At 39.8% G+C, this 20,001-nt stretch overlaps 1 protein-coding gene across 13 annotated transcripts in view; it reads left to right on the forward strand.

Annotated features, from left to right (window-relative positions):
• Positions 1-11,014, forward strand: part of PDE4D (phosphodiesterase 4D) — a 530,915-nt gene extending 519,901 nt beyond the window's left edge. For all 13 annotated transcript variants that reach the window (XM_085042342.1, XM_085042341.1, XM_085042343.1 and 10 more), the window contains 5 exons: positions 640-739; positions 4,399-4,553; positions 5,063-5,185; positions 5,649-5,831; positions 6,416-11,014. In XM_085042342.1, coding sequence (XP_084898468.1) covers positions 640-739; positions 4,399-4,553; positions 5,063-5,185; positions 5,649-5,831; positions 6,416-6,826 — 972 coding nt within the window. In that variant the 3' untranslated portion in view covers positions 6,827-11,014. The remainder of the gene's footprint in view (positions 1-639; positions 740-4,398; positions 4,554-5,062; positions 5,186-5,648; positions 5,832-6,415) is intronic.
• Positions 11,015-20,001: the final 8,987 nt, after the last annotated feature.

Consider the following 20,001-nt stretch of genomic DNA (forward strand, 5'->3'; position numbering starts at 1 on the left):
AATGTCTGCCCAGTGCCACTGCTGGTCCATGCACTTTTGAGCTGTCCTTGATCAGTTGTGAAAACAGTTGTACAATGTGGATGCTTCTGACAACAGGGCACTGGGCTCAGTGACATTCCAGGTCCAGTGTAGTCCTCTTCTCTGATCTTCCTAGTAATCTCATATAGATGGAAAATCAGTAAATGCTAAGTGAGATGTTGTGCAGTCTGTCACTATTTCCTTTAGCATTTATATACAAGATGTGCATCTCTCAAGTACAGGATAATACATAGGAGTCAAGCTGAAATATTTAACTTTAATTTGTGCTATGAGTAAGAAACATGTACTTAATTGTCCAATAAAGGTGGATTTATTTATAGGCTGATGGTGAAAATATTTCAGCTGTGACAGAATTTAGTGGTGCTGTCTGTATGAAATACAGATCACTTTACTTTGGCCAAACTTGAAATATTTATGAAATTCTACATAATTGATGATTTTACAAAAGGTTTTGATAGCTTATATGTAAAGTCTCTAGAGATCATGGTATATTTCAAATGTGCTTTGCTTGTTTAGATCCTGATTCAAAGTGGAGTCCTTTTTATTGGAAACACTTTTTCACTGATTAGTGATTGTCATTTTTGTTTCATGATGTTCTAGGCGGTGTTCACTGATTTGGAAATTCTTGCGGCAATTTTTGCCAGTGCAATACATGATGTAGATCATCCTGGGGTTTCAAACCAGTTTCTTATCAACACAAGTAAGTTTGGTGTTCAGCGGTTTTCTCAAAAATTTGATGCAAGGTTGGCACATAGCACCTGGAAAATACATAGTTGATTCCTTGTTTGCTTCTGTCTCTACCATTTCTCAGTAAATAGATATATGTTTATATTTTAAAACTGATATTACTTTGAACTTTTGTAACTTTAGAAATAATTTACATAGTACCCTCTAGCAAGAATTACTAAGGTATGAACTATAAACCTGGCATTGTTTCAATGTATTGGAAATATAACTGATTTGCATTAAATAAATAAACTTGTATGAGAAAAATGAAGGAAGGTTTATAGAAAAGAAAAGAGGAATAGAAGAGTTTATGTGTTTATATCGGAAGAATATGATATGACCAAGGATAGAAATCCATGAAACAGAAAACAAGTTTCTTTTGAGCAGACTGTCAGGCCCATCTCTCTCTGCCTGGATGATGTACTTGGCTTTTGATCTGTTATACCTTGTGGACTGAATTTTCTCATCCTGTTTCTGCAGCTATGATAAACCTGTTAAGTTTTTTCTGACCCTAATGTCATCTCCAAGTTTGAAACCCAGTGCACTTCTGCATTTCTCAAGGCTGTTGTCTGCAGCGTTGCTGAAGCTCTATCCCCTCCTTATTCTTCTACTGAAAGAAAAACACTATTAACTTTATTGAAGCGGATCATGACACATTTACTGAATGGTTTGTTGCCCCTGTGTAACCTGCTTGGATTTCATTGACTCATGTCACTATTATCAGTGGGTACCTACTTTGTAGGTCAGTACAGGTTCCATCATATGTCATTTCTTTTGCTGTCTGACAACTTCTTGTTTTGTGATAACTGACCCAGAAGCACAAGGTTAAAATAATACTAATAATCCAAGCACAGAAGAAGAAAAAGGTACATAACTGGAAACATACCTAGGGTGGTGTATTTGGCCCATCTGGTTGCACATTTATAGATTCTGTAATTTCTGCACATGGGTGGATCTATTTCACAGATGCTGAAATAGAATAACCCCAAATCAGCAGTAGACTTTGAAGAAGGGAGCTCCTCCTCTGACTCACTGCTGCTGTATATCCAAATAAGATGTTCACTTCAGTTTAGCCTGCACATAGTTTTTTTTGTCTCAGTGGCCTGAGGGCTATCCTATAATGAAATTGAGTTTCATGACTAATCTGCATGGAAGAGGATTAGGATTGACTGTGGATTTTTGGTGCTTTACTGGGGCCAGTACAGTTCAGCAGTGTAGTGTAGGCAGAGAGTGAATCAAGCTTTGTGCAAAAAACAGTGTATAATACCTGAACTCTTAAGAGTGGGCATATGTAAGTAAAGCTTTTCTTTGCTTGTTTAATTGGAAATTGAGTACCATGATATATTGATAGCTCTGAGGTTCTACAAGGAAACCAGTGAGTTGTTCAGGTTTAAGAGGGGGGATTGTCTAGCGGAAGGGATGCATCATGGTACATGAAGCTTTCAATTCTGTCAGACAGATTGAAATTCAGCTAAAATAGGAGTCATCCTCATGCTCATAATTACCAGCTTAGTAAAAACATGTTATTTTTCTCAATTCAGCTTTTGATAGGGGAGTCTTATGTGTCAGTCAAGTAACAGCACTAATTGAAGCTGGTGTTGCAAAGCTGAAAGAAACAAAGGAAGTTTGTTCCTTTAAAAGTGTTCTGTGTACAAGGAAGAAACTACAGGGGGAGAGACAGAAGAAGATCATCTTATGTTGGTTTCTCAAATCCAATATTTTCTAATCTCTAGAAGAGAATTAGTTTCTATGTAATTTTGTTTTCCAGTGAACCATACAATGTATTAACATTTCACTAAGTATAAAAATGCATTTAAAAATAAAACATAATAGACTTAGTTCCTTAAAGTATGTACATATTTACCATATTTTTGGCTTATTTTTTATCATTAGACTTGTGATTTTTCTGAATATTTTTTTCTTATTTAAAGTCTATTAGAGAGTTGTCAAATAAACTGATCCCTCTTGAATGCTATTAAAGAACAAACAAATGTGAAATATATTAGCATCAGGGGAGATGCTTATTTTATCACTGGAACTCTGTCCTTCCAGAAAAATATTCTTGAGTCTTATAATGTGTTACAGAGGTTACCAAGGGGGAACTTTCTTCCATTTCCACATCCATTTTGAAGTTGAATGCATTTTAGCTGTGTCTGTAGCTCCAGCAATTCCAAAGTATTTTGGCAATGTGGAGTGTTTTGCAGTTGCGCCTCATGAGAAGGCTGTTTGAAAGGAAAATAAACTAGTGCCTACTTTCTTTGTAAGAAAAATAAGTATGCAAGCTTTGTATGTGTTCTGTGAAACATGAAAGAGAGATAATTTTATAAACTTGCTTTTTTTCTACTCCTGCTGTTACGGTTTTGCTGCCATTGGGATAAGGAAAGGCAGAGGAAGACTCTTCTGATTCAACAGATTGATTTATTCAAGACAGGGGAGGAAGACAGCAGGAGAATAGATAATGAGATTAATGAAATTTGAATATCAAAGCTTTTAGAGGCCTCCCATTAAACCAGAGGCATTTTGAAACATAGCTGCCCTAAAAGAAGAAAAGAGGACAAAGAGTGGAATAGACTGATGTATGTTTAGATTTAGGATAGAACAGCTGTGACAAGTAGAAGTTAATATTGTACATGAAAAGTATGATTGCATAAAAAGTATTTGAGGTTTTTGTGACAGTTTTATTTGCAAGCTGTGTCTTACAGCATATGCAAGCTGACTGTGCAGTATTCCTGGGTAAAAGCTAAAGCTGTGCAGAAAGTATTCATAACTGTTTTGATGTGCCAGAGCTGTGTGTTCAGCAGGTCTAAGCTGACCTTACAGGTGTGCAGTAGCACAGGCGTGGCTGGGAAGGTGTGTGTCACTCTCACAGCCATATGGAGTGACTGAGCTAGGAATAATTCCATTGGAGGAGGCAGCATTACAGATGGGATCAGGCACTGACCATGCTCAAGCACAAGGCAGCAGGCAAAGCCACCGCTTGCAGTTTTGAACCACATGACATGACATGAAAAAGACAGAAAGTGTAGCTGTTACCATCCTAGCAACCTTCAGCTGTCATGGAGTAATGACTGTAGGCCTCATTCTCTAGACATCTGAGTGTCTTAGCAAACTGCAGAGAGACATGATTTGAAAATCAAGAAGTGTGCTCTCTGCAGGAGACCTGTAGAAAAGCCTCAGCTGTGTATTCCCAGGTCAGAGCTTCAGCTGCAAAGGTGAAACTTGACTAACTATAATTTTAGGTGTTGTGATGGGGACAGGCATGAGAAGAGAGCTCATCAGAATGTGTTTTAGTTGAGGTGTGTTTATGCATATATCATATAATATTTTCTAAGTTGCCTCATGCAGATATGAAAGTGTATTCTGAAAATTGCCTTCCTTATATTTTTTTCTAACTTGCCCCTCCAGGCATGTGTAAATGCATCATTGTAAAGCCTTTTCTTTGTTTTCCTCAACATAATTTGGCTTGACCTAGTAAGGTATTCAGTCAATAATTCTTTAACTTTCAGGGCTGTTACTAAAAGTTTATCTGTAAATCTTGTTATGCATGTAACGTAATGAATTTGAAAGTTATCTTAGGGGGTTTGGTAGAAGCACAGGCTTTAGTAACATTCTGCCCTGCAATTGTTATTCCAGATTCTGAACTTGCCTTGATGTACAATGACTCATCAGTACTGGAGAATCATCACTTAGCTGTGGGTTTCAAGCTGCTGCAGGAAGAAAATTGTGACATTTTCCAGAATTTGACCAAAAAACAGAGACAATCATTGAGGAAGATGGTCATTGACATTGTGAGTTTTGAGACTGTCTTTCATAGAGCTAGTACATTGAATAATAAAGCACAGAAGCATTTTATGATAAATTACACGTCATCAGGCTCATAAGAAATGAAGTGAAAATTTGAAGTTTTATCGCATCTTACCTAAATCCAAATATCATGTTAAATTTCAATAACTGTCTATGTATTTTTAGAAGGTATCCAATTCTGTGTTGAGCTGGTTTTGTACTGACATGTATGCCACTTTACCATTACAGTTAGAAATTTTCTACTGAATTAATAATGAATTTAGGCTGACCAGATCATTCTGAAAAATGCTGAACAATGATTTTGTCATATTCTTAAAATGACTAAAATGAGAACCTATTATGAACATGCAGGACTGATACTTGCATCATGTATTTAGTTATAGGAGGTATGGGTTCCTTCCAAAACTGTTGATTTTTATGTTCAATTTTTTTTTTTTCTAAGTACCAGTAGAATAATTTACATAGTGTTCATTTTCTGTTTGTTTTTCTCTAGGTACTTGCAACAGATATGTCTAAGCATATGAATCTATTGGCTGATTTAAAAACCATGGTTGAAACTAAAAAAGTGACCAGTTCTGGTGTCCTGCTTCTTGATAACTATTCAGACAGGATTCAGGTAAGGAAATTAATCTGTAAATGGTCACTTGCATTACATATTTATTAACATTGGCTTCCCTATTCTCCAGCATGGATTAGAGCTGTCTGTTTCACACCATGACTCACTACTTCCCTCTTTTTCCTCCCTGGTCTAAGTGACTCTCTGGGAGACTAATGAACTGCTAGAATAGCTCTGGACTAAATGAGGCTTTGCCTTTCCCTTCAAATTATCAACAAGTGATTCTCTTTCTCACAAGGATGTTGTGACCTTTACAGACGCAGAAGCAGCACAGAAGTGAGGTAATTAATGGCTATTACTGCAAGTGTGGAAAGCACTCAAGCACATAAGTTTTTGCTGTTTAGAATAAATCTTGCACTACATGTATTTTCAAGATTCTGTTTTACAGTCACCAGAAATGTAAATACAAAAGGAGCTGCTGTTCTTCAGTGTAATAACACCACAGATGTTCAATCTCTTCTAGGTTCTTCAGAATATGGTGCACTGTGCTGATCTGAGCAATCCAACCAAGCCGCTCCATCTCTACCGCCAATGGACAGACAGAATAATGGAGGAATTTTTCCGTCAGGGAGACCGGGAAAGAGAGAGGGGAATGGAGATAAGTCCCATGTGTGATAAGCACAATGCATCTGTAGAAAAATCGCAGGTAATTGATTTGAGAAGAAAGTTAAACCTTTTAGAAGAAAAGGATTGCACATCATGTTCTAAATAATTTCTGAATGCACTGTTGCCTTTTCTTCCTCTCGGTTAATTAATTCAGCACCTCAGCCGTAGGTGAGGCAAAGGGTTAGGGTTTCACTTTACAGAGGTTTCACTTTTACTGTTAAAACATAGTGCGTGGCAGTATGTTTGCCAAAGGGATTCCATCACTGTCCTGACCTGAAATGCAGCATACCTGCCAGAAGAGATTATTGTACAGCTGATCATTAGTGTTTCCTTTAAAAACAGAATTAAAGACAAAGCGGGTATTTGGCTCACTAGATGCAGTGGAGTTGTTTGGAATGAACAGTTCATTTAAAAACAAATCCTTTCCGTGTCGTTATCCAATATTCTGAATCAGAATTTTGGAAAGTAGAAGACATTATCTATTATATAAACTGGTATGGTTTTCTTTCAGCCACCTTTAAGGGTAATGTATTTTGTGTCTCTTACTAGCATTATGTTTCTCTTACTTTGAATGACTTATTAATTTCTTTGTGAATAATCATATTCTTGTATTATTTGGAACAGGTGGGTTTTATAGATTACATTGTCCATCCTTTGTGGGAGACATGGGCAGATCTCGTTCACCCAGATGCCCAAGATATATTAGATACACTGGAGGACAATCGAGAATGGTACCAGAGCACAATCCCTCGAAGTCCATCTCCTGCACCTGAAGAAAAGGAAGAGGGAAAGCAGGGTCAAACTGAAAAATTCCAGTTTGAGCTAACACTGGAGGAAGACGGTGAATCAGACACCGAAAAGGACAGCGGAAGTCAAGTGGAAGAAGACACCAGCTTCAGTGACTCCAAGACTCTTTGCACCCAGGATTCAGAATCCACTGAAATTCCTCTTGATGAGCAAGTAGGGGAAGAAGTAGAAGATGAGGAGAACCAAACAGAGTCTTGTGTGGTAGAAGAACATTCTCCTGACACATAACAATGAAGGCTCAGTCTCCTTCACTCTTGCTCTCTCCCTTTCTTTTCCTCTTTCTCTCTTTTTTTTTGAGGGGGGTGGGAGGGGAATTTGGTTTTGTTTTGGATTTTTTTTTTTTTTTTTAAATATAGGTAATGATTTCCAAAGTATATATCACATACTACAACCATGGTCAGAACTTGGTGTTATCTGCCAGGATGATTGTTGATCAAAACTGATGTTGATGACTCAGTTTGGCACTCAGGAATATTGTAACCAGAATTTTCACCTCCATGGCGTCAGAAAGCAGGGGGAGAACATCCATAAATTATATTTTAATAAAGTCTCTATTTGGCAGTTTCCATTGAATAAAGCAAATGCTTTCAGAGGAGTACCACCTGCCAGACAAATGTTGGTGTGCTTTGATAGTTGTGAATTCATTGTATGGTATTTTATGGCATTGGATAATGTTCGTCTGTAGAGGAAACAGCCAGAAAAAACATTGAGGTTCCTACTGGAAAAAAACAAGTTCACAAAAATGATAGAACACAACACGATTCTGTTACCAACAGGAAGATAAGCTGTGAAAATTGCATAATTTTCTAATTTCCAGTCTTCTAAGACATGACTGAAAAAAGTGTGACCCAGTGGGTTGCACTAACCTCTCCATTTTGTATAATATGTGAGAGAGATATCTTTTTTAGAACTTACTTTTATTAAATATACCAAGGTATTATATTTAAAAAAAAAAAAAAACATGTTCATCTGCCACTGGTTATTTTTTTTTCCAATGAGTAAATTACAAGTTTTCAGTACAAATCTGTACTACACTGGATAATAATTCTAGGGGTTTTTCCTTTCTTTTTTTTGGTTTTTTTTTTTTTTTTGCACCTTAGAATGTCTTGGTAATACTGAGCTATAAAAGTCTGTTATTATATATTAGTGAGTTCCATAAATATCCTTTGCGTTACATAAAACTTTCTCAGTATGATAGATTTTTTTGTTTATTTTTTCATCACAATTTTCCCAAATGTGTTTGTGGTCTTATATAGTGCTTTTGCCCTCATATTGGCCTGATCCTGCCAACTCTGTCTTACTACAAGAAATGGTCCCAGTGATACCAGCTGGGACCAATAACTCTAGGATTTACAGGACCAGAGCCTGTAAAAAGAGAAATGAATTGTCATCAGTAGAAAAGCAGCTCTTTTGCTGTACCAATACAATTTGTTCCTCTGAAACATAGTTTTTCAGACTATTTTTGGCTGGCAGCTTTAGACTGCTAAATCAGAACAGGCTAATATAATGTATGAAATATTCGTTCTGGTGCAAGAAAGCATTAGTGTAATATTTCCAGCTTATGACTCCCAGTAACTTTCAATCTGGGTAGCTATCTAGTTTTACTGTTTGCTAATCTGAGAGGTGTACAACATAAATATAATGATTAGTGTTATTTTTTCATGTCTTTGTTGCAAGAAGAGCCAGGCCAGTCTTGTCTTTTTATATTATTAAATAAGTGAGCAGTGCATTGTCAAAGTTGTAGTTTACTCCATATTATTTCAATTTTAGATCTTTTCATCCTTTATCCAGCTTGTGCTAAGGGAATCCTGCCTTTCAGTTTGATTGGTACTGAAAGCTTCCATAACTTGGAAAGCTAAAGGGAGGTAGCAGTTTGTATTTGTCATTTTTCAGTCCTATTGTTTGGTAACATGAAAGAAGAGATTTTATTTCCTCCACTTTACTCTTCATTAAAATTGTAGTTTTGAGTGTAGAAGATGGGAAATAGTTGCCTAGGAAGGCTAGCAAATTCCGACTCTGTGAAATTCTTTTGAAAGGACAATATCAAGACAATTTCTTAGCAAAAGGTGATAGCAGCAGCCATTATTTTCCCTTTGGATTTTTGTGTAGCAGATATGAATACAGGTACTTTTAAATTACCAGAGATCAAGAATAAAAACCTGTTTGAAAATAATTGGCTAATAATTCAACTTTTACATTCATTTTGCATTCTTCTGTATCCAGGTCATAGTTTTCTCTACCATTAGCCCTCACAGGGCCTTACCACAGAAGATGCAGAAGGAGAAAAGGAATGAAGATAACTCATGGGGTTTTTTGTGTTTTGACTTTTTTTTTAATCTTTTTTTTTTTTCATCACTTCTTGCTGAACTTGATCCATCGTTTAGCCCCCAAGAGTGCCTGGAACCTCAGTAGTGGAAAAGCAATATAAATTCCAGAATAACCAGTAGGACCTGGAAGGTTTTGTTTCTGCACTAATTGAAAGTTAAATAAACATAAAACCATATTGTGAGATATACACCTTTACATGTGGACAATCAAATCACAAAATTATACCATTTCTTAGAGTTGGGGATATAATGCACTGTACAATCTTTTTTTTCCTCTTTTGCCAAAGTGTGTTTTAGCATTGTACACTGCTTTAAAACAATACAATTTACAAGTGGCTTTATGTGTTGTGAATATTTTTGCCATAAACGCAGTGTGTGGATATTGATGGGAGGAAAAAAGAAAAATCACCTTGTTTATAATAGTACACTTTGGCTTGCAAGTTGCTGTACTCAGTAATGCTGTATTTAAATTCTTAAATTGTTTTGTGTCATTAAAAAATGATAATGAAAGAATATAGATAGAACAAATAGCATTCAGAAGTTTAAAAACTTGAATGAAATGGATTTTATAGAAAGCTTTGACAGTTCTTTTCAAATGCATTATTTATTTTTTGTGCCATGCATTTTTCTCACCAAATGACCTTACCTGTAATACAGTCTTGTTTGTCTCTGTTTACAACCATGTATTTATTGTAATGTACATACTGTAATGTTAATTGTAAATTATCAGTTCTTATTCTAACATCATCCTTGTCAGGGTGGTGTTGCTGTATTTGGAAACTCTTGGTGAGAGAATGACTATTGTGTATACATATTCCTTGTACATTTCTTCTCCTGTAATATATTCAGTGTCACCATAGAGCTCGTTTATGGAAGATTCAAGAAAAGTATAAAATACATAAAGATATATCGATTAAAAAAGCTGCAGGTCTTTGGTCCCAGGGCTGTGCCTTAACTTTAAAAAATATTTTCTTGTTTAGCTGCATTTGAAAGTAAGGTAGCCTTGGGGCTAGGGCTGGGCATTTCTACCGTATTTTTAGTTGCTAACCGATGGGGGATACTCTTATGAGCTAATATGTCTAATACTACAATAAACTTTCATTCTTGACCCTGCTAGAAGTTCAAGCTTTTGCAGACTTCTGGTGATGTAATTGTATTGTCTCTGAATATCTTTTTACAGCCGGTAATTGGGGATTATTGTAGCCATTTTTTGTTCCTAAAAAAGATAAATAATTGATACTGCATTTCAGTGCTGAAATGCACTGAAACAGCTTTGGAAAGCATCTCTAATAAACATTTGATTTTAATGCATATTGTGAAATGGAATGATCAGAATTAAGAGGGTGTAACTCATACATTTTTACAATGTCTGTAATGTCTCTTCTTTAGTAGCACAAATGATCACTGTATAAGCAGAATCCATAGTAGGATATACAACTTCAGTCTTGGAAATGCTTTCCAATTTAGTGTTACAAGTAGCCAAAGTTTATTTTATATAGGTGTAGCTAAAGCTTTGTGCAGATGTGTGTAGCATAGTGCACTAGCTCTACAGAAGAGCAGTAAACTGTTAGATGTTTTAATAACACTACTATTGGGTTTGCAGGTTGGACTGAGCAACTCTTGCTGTTTGACTTGTCACATTGCTCCAGACAACTTAGAGCTGGTATCATTGAATTTGCCAGAGTGAGGTAAATACCTCTTCTCCAGTCCAGTGATGCCCAGCCCTTGTAACTTGCGACTTATTCATGAAAGGAGAGTTTCTTTTCCAAGAAAAACCAGAATCTCCTTTTTGACACAAACTGTAGATTTTAGCAGCCCTGGCCCAAAGGAATTCGAATGCTTTTGTTTTATATGATCTAAAAGGGATACTATAACAACAGAAATCCTGAACAATTTCTTGTTACTGTTTTAATTCGGTATTTTATTTGGGGATGTCTTGAGAGTGGCAACTTGTGTGAACATTGCACATGGCTATTCTTTCACTGGTTTCTTAGCCTCTCTTACAGCCTATGGGTTAGTACTGTACGTCAATACCTTCATATGAAATTTTATATGCAATGGAAATAAAAGCATGTGTTGATTCTGCCTAGTTACTGTATTTGATTTCTTTTGAAAGTTAACTTTTTTTCCATGCATCCCATAGTTTGGACAGCTTAAAAGAAAACATATTTCAGGAAAAATTTGATTGCCGTATTTTGTCAGAATAGTGTTTTGCATAGATAATACAAAATAAATGTGAGCAAATCAGTAAAGTCAAAATTAAATATGGTATTTCTTAAGTAGACTAATCCACAAAAGTGTGATATTAGTTATATTGGAAAGGCAAACCGTCTTGTCTTCAGGAAATTCTACCATTGGCTTCAGTGGCTTTAAAGAACCTAGATGTCTAGAGATTGTCTAAAGGAGCAATGTGCTGGGATATCACAAAGAAAACAAAACAAACAAAACCAAACAAAAAAAAAAAAAAAGAGTGCCAGTTAAACATTGTCACAATCTCTGTTCCAAATGGATGATAAAAAGAAATTTAAAAATAAAGTTCATAAATTATAGTGTTTTTCTTGAAGAAGAAATATGGTCTCAATGTGGGTCCAATTCTTAAACTGTTTTTCAGGTACCCTTTATGTGCCTGGCTTTCCGTATAATTGTGAGGTTTTGTGGGACTATTTGCTTAACTGAAAATAGTTTCTGGTTGAATTAAAAAAAAAAAAAAAAAAAAAAAAGTCTGTGTTCATTTTTTCCTTAATTCTCTTGGATCCTTCTTTGGGTTTAGGGGTTAGTTTGCAAGAACTGATTCTTAGAACTCCTTTTTAATAACACCTTTGTGTCAGAAAAGGCTGGCAAGTGCTGTGTGGGGAAGATGAAGGATGCTGCAGTGGGTGGATAAATTAGTGGGCGTCTGTCACTCCTGTCAGGCTCCTTGCATTTCCAACAGTGCTAATAAGAAAATGGCTCGCATACATCATGGCTATTATCATAAGGAAGAAGGAGACCCAGATTATTGTTGACACTACTAAAACCTTTTCAGTAAGCAGGTCAGGTACCACAGCCATGCCTAAGCCTGAAGCTGGCAGCAGTAGCTTGCTGCTTCCTTCCTGCATCCTCTACCACTACTTTGTCAGTCTCTGCGTGTGGAAATAATGAATCAGAATTGAGAAGTTTCAGAGCAAAACCAAAATGTATCCCCTGTTTTAGTGCAGACAGCTGCTGCTGTAGCAGTCCAATGTACTTTTGAACAAATGACTCTTCTATTTCCTAATGAGACAAACAGTCTCAATAGCTGCAGCTTTTTTTTTTTAATCTCTCTGCTATATGGAAAATGAAAGTCACAGTTACTAGCACACGTAGTGTTTACTGGAATGATCAGTCCAATTTCTCTCCAGCTGTGATTAATTTTGCTTAGGTCTTTCCAGGAAAATAAAACACAAAAATTCAAAGATGTTATAAAAGCCTTTAGTTAGTTCAATTCAGTTTAGTCTGAAGAATAAAGAAAATCTCCAGCTTCCTCCTGTCAAACTGGTTGAGAAATCTGCAAAGCAATAAAGGGGAAGTCCAAATAGAAATCAGAGTTATAAACTGGGACCAAAACCTAAACAGGGAGAAATACTCTCCAACTAAGATAATCTCATGTAATCAAAGATATCCCATAGCTTGAATATGGACATTAGGAGAACTAAGTTTGAGTTTGATTTTTGTCTCAGTTCCCTGGTACAAAATGGTACCTTTTTTTGCCTTCTTGCAAAGCAAATATTTTTAGTTCCTTGAAGTTACTGAGGTGGTGGTGGTGGTGCTAAAAACTGTGTATATAGTCAAGATGCACATTTAGAAATTAAAAAATTATTTGATCTGATGTGGAGTTAATCTCAGCTTTAAAGAATAAAAATGTGGGATGACTGTCTCAGATACAGGCCCTTAGCATGGGAGACATCACACCTGAGTAAACAGCCCTTAGTGAAAGCAAGAGGGAGAAGACATAGGGTACCAGATAGTATTAATTGTCTAACACTGATGAGCTGGGTAGGCAGCAAATACAGATCAGAAACTCATCAGTCATTTTACTTCCAGCCCTTACCCTGTTCTCTAGCATCCGTTGAGTTCAGATGCCAACAACATCAGCAGCTCTAATATGCAGCAGAGACCATTTTTTGTTTATCTGAGGAAGTCGGGAAAATAAAATAAAGGTAGTGCAGCATATAGTAGTCAAACTGTGTGTTGTACACATGTAGGACTTGGCTTGCAGCAAATGCCTGCAAGATATCATTGCATGGGACTAGGCAGAGACACTTAAAATTAGCTTAAAATCCTCAGTATCTTCTGATAGTTGAGACTCCAGAAACCTACAAGCCAAATCTCTTAAGAACTTTAGTTTTCAAAACCTCGACTGCAGCACTCACCAAGCTGGGAGTTGTGCAGAACCCTTCACATTCTCAGGCTGTGGTTCATGGTTTACATTGGCTGTCCTGACCACAGCCAGGCCCCCTGAAGCACAGTCTTGGTTGAAGTCTCATACAAAGCCTACTTGACACAAGGGATCATTTGAGAGTGGAGATACTCAGCAGTGCCCTTCCACTGATGAAACAGGAAGGAACAGCAGATGCAGAGCTGCCTTTTTTAATCCAGCTGGCTGTGGGCCCCTCTGGCACCCAGATTTGTTACAGCATCCCATATAAAGAAGTTCTTGGATTTAGGCTTCTTGCCATAGCATGGAAAGGAAAGTGATCTGTGGAGTAATAAAAGTGTGTTTACGTGCTGAATGTACCACAAAGACAAAGCTTGTGGCAAACAAAGAAGCCCTAGCCCCTCTTGAAACACTCTTGCTTTGTTTTTCCTTTTCTCCCTCATTCCATCCCCTAAGCTGGGTGTAGTATGTCCGTAATAACCTGTGAATAAAGAATGTAGGACACATTTGTCAGGTGAGAGACTATCAAGGAATCAGTCATATCAGTCATAAAGCCTGTGTGCAATGATGCTGTGCTGAGGGCAGCTGCAGAGAAATGTCCCTTACAGAGTTGTGCCTGTAAAAGGGCTAAAATAATTCTTGATGAGTAGTAAATTGGAGACTATTTGAGCACCCTTAGTATTGTTAAGAATGCTATTGGGAGCATAGTGTTCAAGTTTGATAGTGATACATGGAGATACATTTTGAAGGGACAGAAAGGTGCAATGAAGAAATCAAATAACCTGGAATCTTGCAGTCTAGTGGTATTCCAGGAATATGACTTATTTAAATTACCCAAGAGAAGGTTGAAATGAAATTTGATCATGGGGGGACAGAAGAGTGATTGTCCTTCAGTCCTTTTTATTGTCTAGCTGGCAAAACCAGCCAGCAGAAAAGGAGTCATGTCACGGGAAGCTGACGTGAGACAAACTCAGACTGCAGGAAGGAACACCTGCACCAGCTGATTCCATTCACTCTTTGTGCCTTCAGATGCCTTGCTGGGGACCAGGACCTGGATGAGTACCACCATTGCTAGTGAGTGGTGTGCTGTGTGTGCTGAGAGCTACACACATGGCTTAGCTCCACAGGTCCCACCTTAATGTGCAATTCATTTTGGTTTAGCTTTGTCTGAAAATGGGCTGGTCCTTTGTACAGGTGATGGGGAGGGGCTACGTGGAAATGGAGAGAGAAGGGCTCTTTGGAAGGGATTTTTCTGTTACACTAATTGTCAAACCATAATCCACCTCACACTTCTCAAGGACTCCTTCCCAGTGGGAGACAAACACTTCCTGCAGGCAACCACACATTTTCTGTGGCTCTCCCAGGTTATGAGGCCTGTTTTCTTCTGCTCTGGTGTTTCTTCTGAAGCTATAAACTCCTGGCTGAGGCTATTCCTGCATGGGTAGATATACAGGTGGATTTTTTCTTCTCCAGCTGACTTTTTATTGTCATGACACTATTAGAAATATTTGCCATTAAGAGTGGTAATATTTGCCTCACAAGATCACCAGTTAACAGACAGCCTTGTGGGCAGCTGGTGTTGCAGAGTGGGCTGGGCTCCAGGTGGCACAGGGACAGTATTGCTCATAGCTAGCAGCACCTCCTGGACCTCTGAGGAAAAAGCTGCTTTACTGGGGGCATCATTTCCCTGGCAAGTACTGTCCATCAAAGAAGCATGATGGTTCCCAGTGCATCCCAAGCAGGGAATGAGCAGTAGATCCCCTCTTGAGGGGTCTCATCCCCCAGCACCAGGAGGCTGTAGGAAGTGGCAAGGAGTGAGGAGAGACAGTGGGCAGTGCTTGCTGCCCTCTGATGTGCTTCCATTCGATTAAACAGGTCAGTGTCTCCACGTAGAAGGAGCATGCTTAGGATACAGCATGTGTCAGCTGGGGTTTTCTTTCTGTTTTTGCTACTGTGTTTTTCAGGAAAAGGGTGTCTCTGTAACATCTCCAGTTTTGCTGAACATTACTCATATAAGCCACCCTCAGGTGAGACTAACTAATGAGATTTGCGCTGATTTTGGCTGGTATAAAGATAACTTTATTTACAGTGGCTAATTTGGTGCCATGTTTTGGATTTGTGCTGAGCACAGGGTTGATAATATAGAGATGTTTTTGTTATTACTGAGTAGGGCTCACACAGAGCCAAGGCCTTTTCTGCTTCTCATGCTGCCATGCTGGTGAGGGGACTGGGGTGTCACAGGAGGATGGCAGGAGACAGCCAGGACAGGTGACCCCAACTGACCACAGGGATATTCCACACCATGTGACATCATGCTCACTATATAAAGTGGGGGAAGAAGGAGGAAGGGAGGAGGAGATGTTTGGAGTGATGGTGTTTAAGCCACCATTACATGTGACAAGGCTGGGCTCTCCTGGAGATGGCTGAACTCCTGCCCACCTGTGGGAAGCAAAGAATTCATTCCTTGATTTTCTTCACTTGCATGAAGAAAGCTTTTGCTTTCCCTATTAAACTGTCTGTGCGTCAAGCTGTGAATTCTCCAGCTTTTACACTTCTGACTCCCTCACTTGCTCACAAGCTGAATTCTCCAGCTTTTACACTTCTGACTCCATTTGTGGGGGAGCAGCTGTGTACAGCTTGGTTGATGGCTGGGAATAAACCAAGACAAGATCTCATTGAAACCTATAAAAAGTGGTATGCCTGGGGTTGCCTTGGAGTATGGAATCCTAGGGAAACACACAAGTGAGGAGAGAGAAGGAGGAAATGTTTTAAGGAAATGTATGGAGAAAAAAGGAAAAAAAAATTTAAAAAGAGATTATTGCAATCTGGCCCAGGGTTTTGACATTTCTTAGCAGAGATACAACCTCCAGCTGTGTCCTCTGCAGTGCCCCAAGCACTTGGGCCTTCACACTGAGAAGCAGTGGAGGGGCTGGTGAACTGAGGGCAGAGAGACAGAAATGTGAGGAAAGCAAAGAAACGCCCTCACTCAGGGAGCTGCTCAACCACAGCCACTGCTGCTCTGGGGATGACTGAGGAGCTGCAAGTCACAGCCAAAACCCCCCACTGTGATCTGTGGCTGTTTCACACCAACATTCCAGGCTGCACTGTTGCTCCTTGCCCATGCAGTGGTGCAGCCAGTCGCTGCTCATTGCTCAGTGCAGCACACAGGCTGTGGTGTCAGCTGCTCCTCAGTCATTGCAGGATCCCTGAACACTGCCAGTGCCCTGAGGCTGAAATGCATCCCCAAAAGTCTCACATGTGATGTCAAGAGCAGCCACCCCAGAGAGAAACCTGCTGGTTCTGTGGGTTGCCATGGAGTATCGCTGCCCCCTCGCTTGGGGCCAGCCAGCAGTAGATGGAGCACTCTGTGAATTTAAAATGCCTTTAAATTCTGTTTCCCAAATGGGTTTGGGGTGCTACACTGCTTGGAGTCTCTGATCTGCAACACTCAACAGCATGGCAAGGTCACGGCAGATGTGATCCACAGACAGTGTCCCCAGCAGGAGCACAGGACACAGGCTGTGTCCTAGAGCCCTCCTCCACAGTCAGTAATTAGTAATAATGAACACCATTAGTATTTAATGTATTCATTAGACTGTCCAAGCTGAAAAAGCCTTCAGCAGCATGACTTCTAACTGAGCTAGTTATGGTTTAGTTTCTTTTCCCTGCAGGTAAATAAAGTAACTCTCAAGTTCATGCTTTATGAGAAATATTTGATAGCATTGTCCATTTTTTCCTCACCAGAATTCCCTTCATAAATATTAATACCTTCTGGTGCTTCTCCCTGGCCTGCTGCTGTCCAGGGAGACTGGCAGGGACTCCCTTTTAAAATATGGTTGCAGAACCATTCAGCCTTTGTGTCTGAGCAAGGTGGTATCAAGCCTCAGACCCTCTGGTCTGCTGGGTTTGCTGGTTCCAGTGCTCCACCAGCCAGGAAGAGTGGGAGTCCCCAGCACTATTTCCTTGTGGGATGGCTGCAGCAGCAGTCCAGGAGCTCCCCTGCAGCAGATTGGCTTGCACAGGATGTCAGGTGGGAGAAACTGTGGGTAGTGGTGCAGGATGTTTCTCTGACAGGTTTGATGTGGTGCAGAATCCTCAGGGCTTTCTGCTTGGAGAGTTGTGAAAATCACAGCTGAGTTCAGTGTTGTGTGGGGATGAGTGTGGGGGGCATGGCATGGCAGCCAGGGTGCTGTTTTGGGATACCTGTACAGTTGTTTACCCATAGCCAACCTAAAAAGCTTGGAGGGTCTTTTTTAGATAAATTTGAATGATTTTCTGATGTATTTCTGCAGATTCCTGCAGCTCTCCTTGTGGTTACAGCCCTCCCTTTAGCAAAAGGTATCCTCATGATAATACCCAAACTTTCCTCTGCTGCACAGGATTCTGGGAGAATGGAGATGAAATCACAGTTCCTTCCCCTTTCCATAGCTAGCCAGTAACAGGCAGTGTATTCCCCCTGCTTTCTGGGGACTGGTGATGCCCCTGCAGGGACCCTCGGGGCAGGGTTGCTGCCAGCTGTGCCAAAACCCTGGGCTGCACGTCCTGCTGCCATGCTGCTGGCACGGCACTGCAGAGGAGCAGCTTGGCCAGGCACTTGCTGATGTGATGGGTTTTTTGTGCTCATAGTGGAAGGAAAACACTGCTTTGGGTACATGCTAATCTCTACACATTCATTTCAGAACAGAACAGCATGTTATTGTGAAAAATACATCAGAAAACCCTTTGAAGTAGACTTCCTATCCAAAACCCCCTGTTGCATTTCCTGGTAAAGCTATTGGACTGTTTTGTATGTGACTTGATGGTGTCATATAGAGACCACTCTGCCCTGAAAAATTGAAATTTCCTCTAGCAGGATAGAGCTTTGTACCTGATTTAAAAAGAAAAAGGGAGGGAAAGGGGATATAATTTTTGGCCACTGTAAATCCAGCAAATCTGGAAGCATTAGCAAGAGTGCATATGAATCATTCCTTTCTTCTTTGTGCTACTTCAGATGAACCACTCTTGTGTTCAGCTTCATTAATAATTAATACAGTGGAGAAGCGGGGCTGGGCCACATTATCTTCTGTCACAGCCAAAGGGCATGTCTGCAGATCTGCACAGCTGCTCTTACACCACAGCTCTGGAAAGGATTGCTCTGTGGGTAAGGGAAGCGAACAGAAATCTGTGCTTACTGCTGTAGGTAACAGTGGTTGGTGACAAAAGGTGAAGGATCCCTACAAGGTGAAGTGAAGGTGACATGAATGCTCTCCATGAGGAGAAAACAAACACACAGCAGAGAAATCGACCTTGACATCTGCAGCATGGCTCACACAGCAGCACCATTGTGCTTGTTAAAGGAGAGAGAAGTGTGAGACTTCTGAAAATCTCTTAAATAACAGATAAAAATACCTGATTTTGTTCATGAGGGAAGTTGCAGCAAGATAAGGATTGTGCAGGACTTGGTGCCCTGCAGCTTGCTGGACCTGCTCTGCAAAGGCACCTGGCTCTGCTGCTTGCCTGGTGCCAAACCTGGACATCCCTCAGAGATGGCTGATGCATGGAAATGCAGGGGGGCATAATCCTGGCTAAGGAATTGTGTTATAGTGAGCAGAAGGAACTGGTGGATGAAGGCATGCTGGGAACAGTTTTAGGGTAGTAGTAAATCTGCATCCAGCAAGTGTTGAGAGACAGGGGCCACATCTTACTTACAGGGTGAGAGAGAAACCTTCCACTGTCACACTTCTGGGACAAGGAAGGAAGTCCTTGGAGGAATGTCAACACGATAGCTTGCATGGAGTAAGTGAGCCCCTGGAAAACAGTGATGAACACTGGCATGGCAGATTAGGATCCTCTTTTAGTTCCTCCATATCTGATTTTATCATCTCTTCTCATCAAGACAAAGTAGCAACTTCCTCTGATAGAGAGGGAAATTAAGCAATTATCCTTTGAGCAATTATCCATGTTGAGATGGTGGGTTGTTTTTTGATGGTGGTTGGTTGTTTGACATCACAAGCTTGAGTTTAACAGAGTTGGTGGTTGTGCATGTCTGCAAAGGGCTTTCCAAAAAGCTTTTACAGTACAGAAATCACTACTACTTAAGTGAGCTTTTGAATATAGTTCCTTAGGGAAGATTATTATGTTTCCAACCTATGCTTGGTGTGAAAAAGCATATATATGTATATGCACACAGAGATATATATGTCTGTATAAAAACTTGTTGGAAAGAGGAGATTCTGTGTGAACATATGGATGCATATGCTTCTCTTGTGGAGCAGTTGTGCTCTGCAGAAAACAGGAGCCTTCCACAGCCAATTAGTGGGTCTGCCCTAGAGCAAGTCCAGCAGTTACCAGGAGTGAACCTCTGGTAAGACTGCCTATAAGAAAGCACATCCCTTGCAAAAACAGGAGGAAGGAGCATGTGAATGTTTATTGACAGCTGCAGTGCAAGACCTGCAGGCTCTGACTGACCTGACCTTTGCCAGACACAGAGGCTGCAGCAGGGAGCTGAGCACTGCTGTGGCTGGTCCCATTGCTCCAGCTCTGCTGCAAGGGGGCAGAGTGTTGGGGGATGAACACAGTCCTGAGGCACTCTCCCCCCTGCTCTGGACAAAAGCAGTAAAGCACACATGCCCTAGAAGCAGGATTTCAGACAGTGTGGTAGCCAAGCACAAGTAGTAACAAACACACACACACAGAGGCAC

This window comes from Lichenostomus cassidix, chromosome Z (genome assembly GCF_008360975.1).
Source record: "Lichenostomus cassidix isolate B80296 chromosome Z, HeHo_3.0, whole genome shotgun sequence".
Lineage (NCBI taxonomy): Eukaryota > Metazoa > Chordata > Aves > Passeriformes > Meliphagidae > Lichenostomus > Lichenostomus cassidix.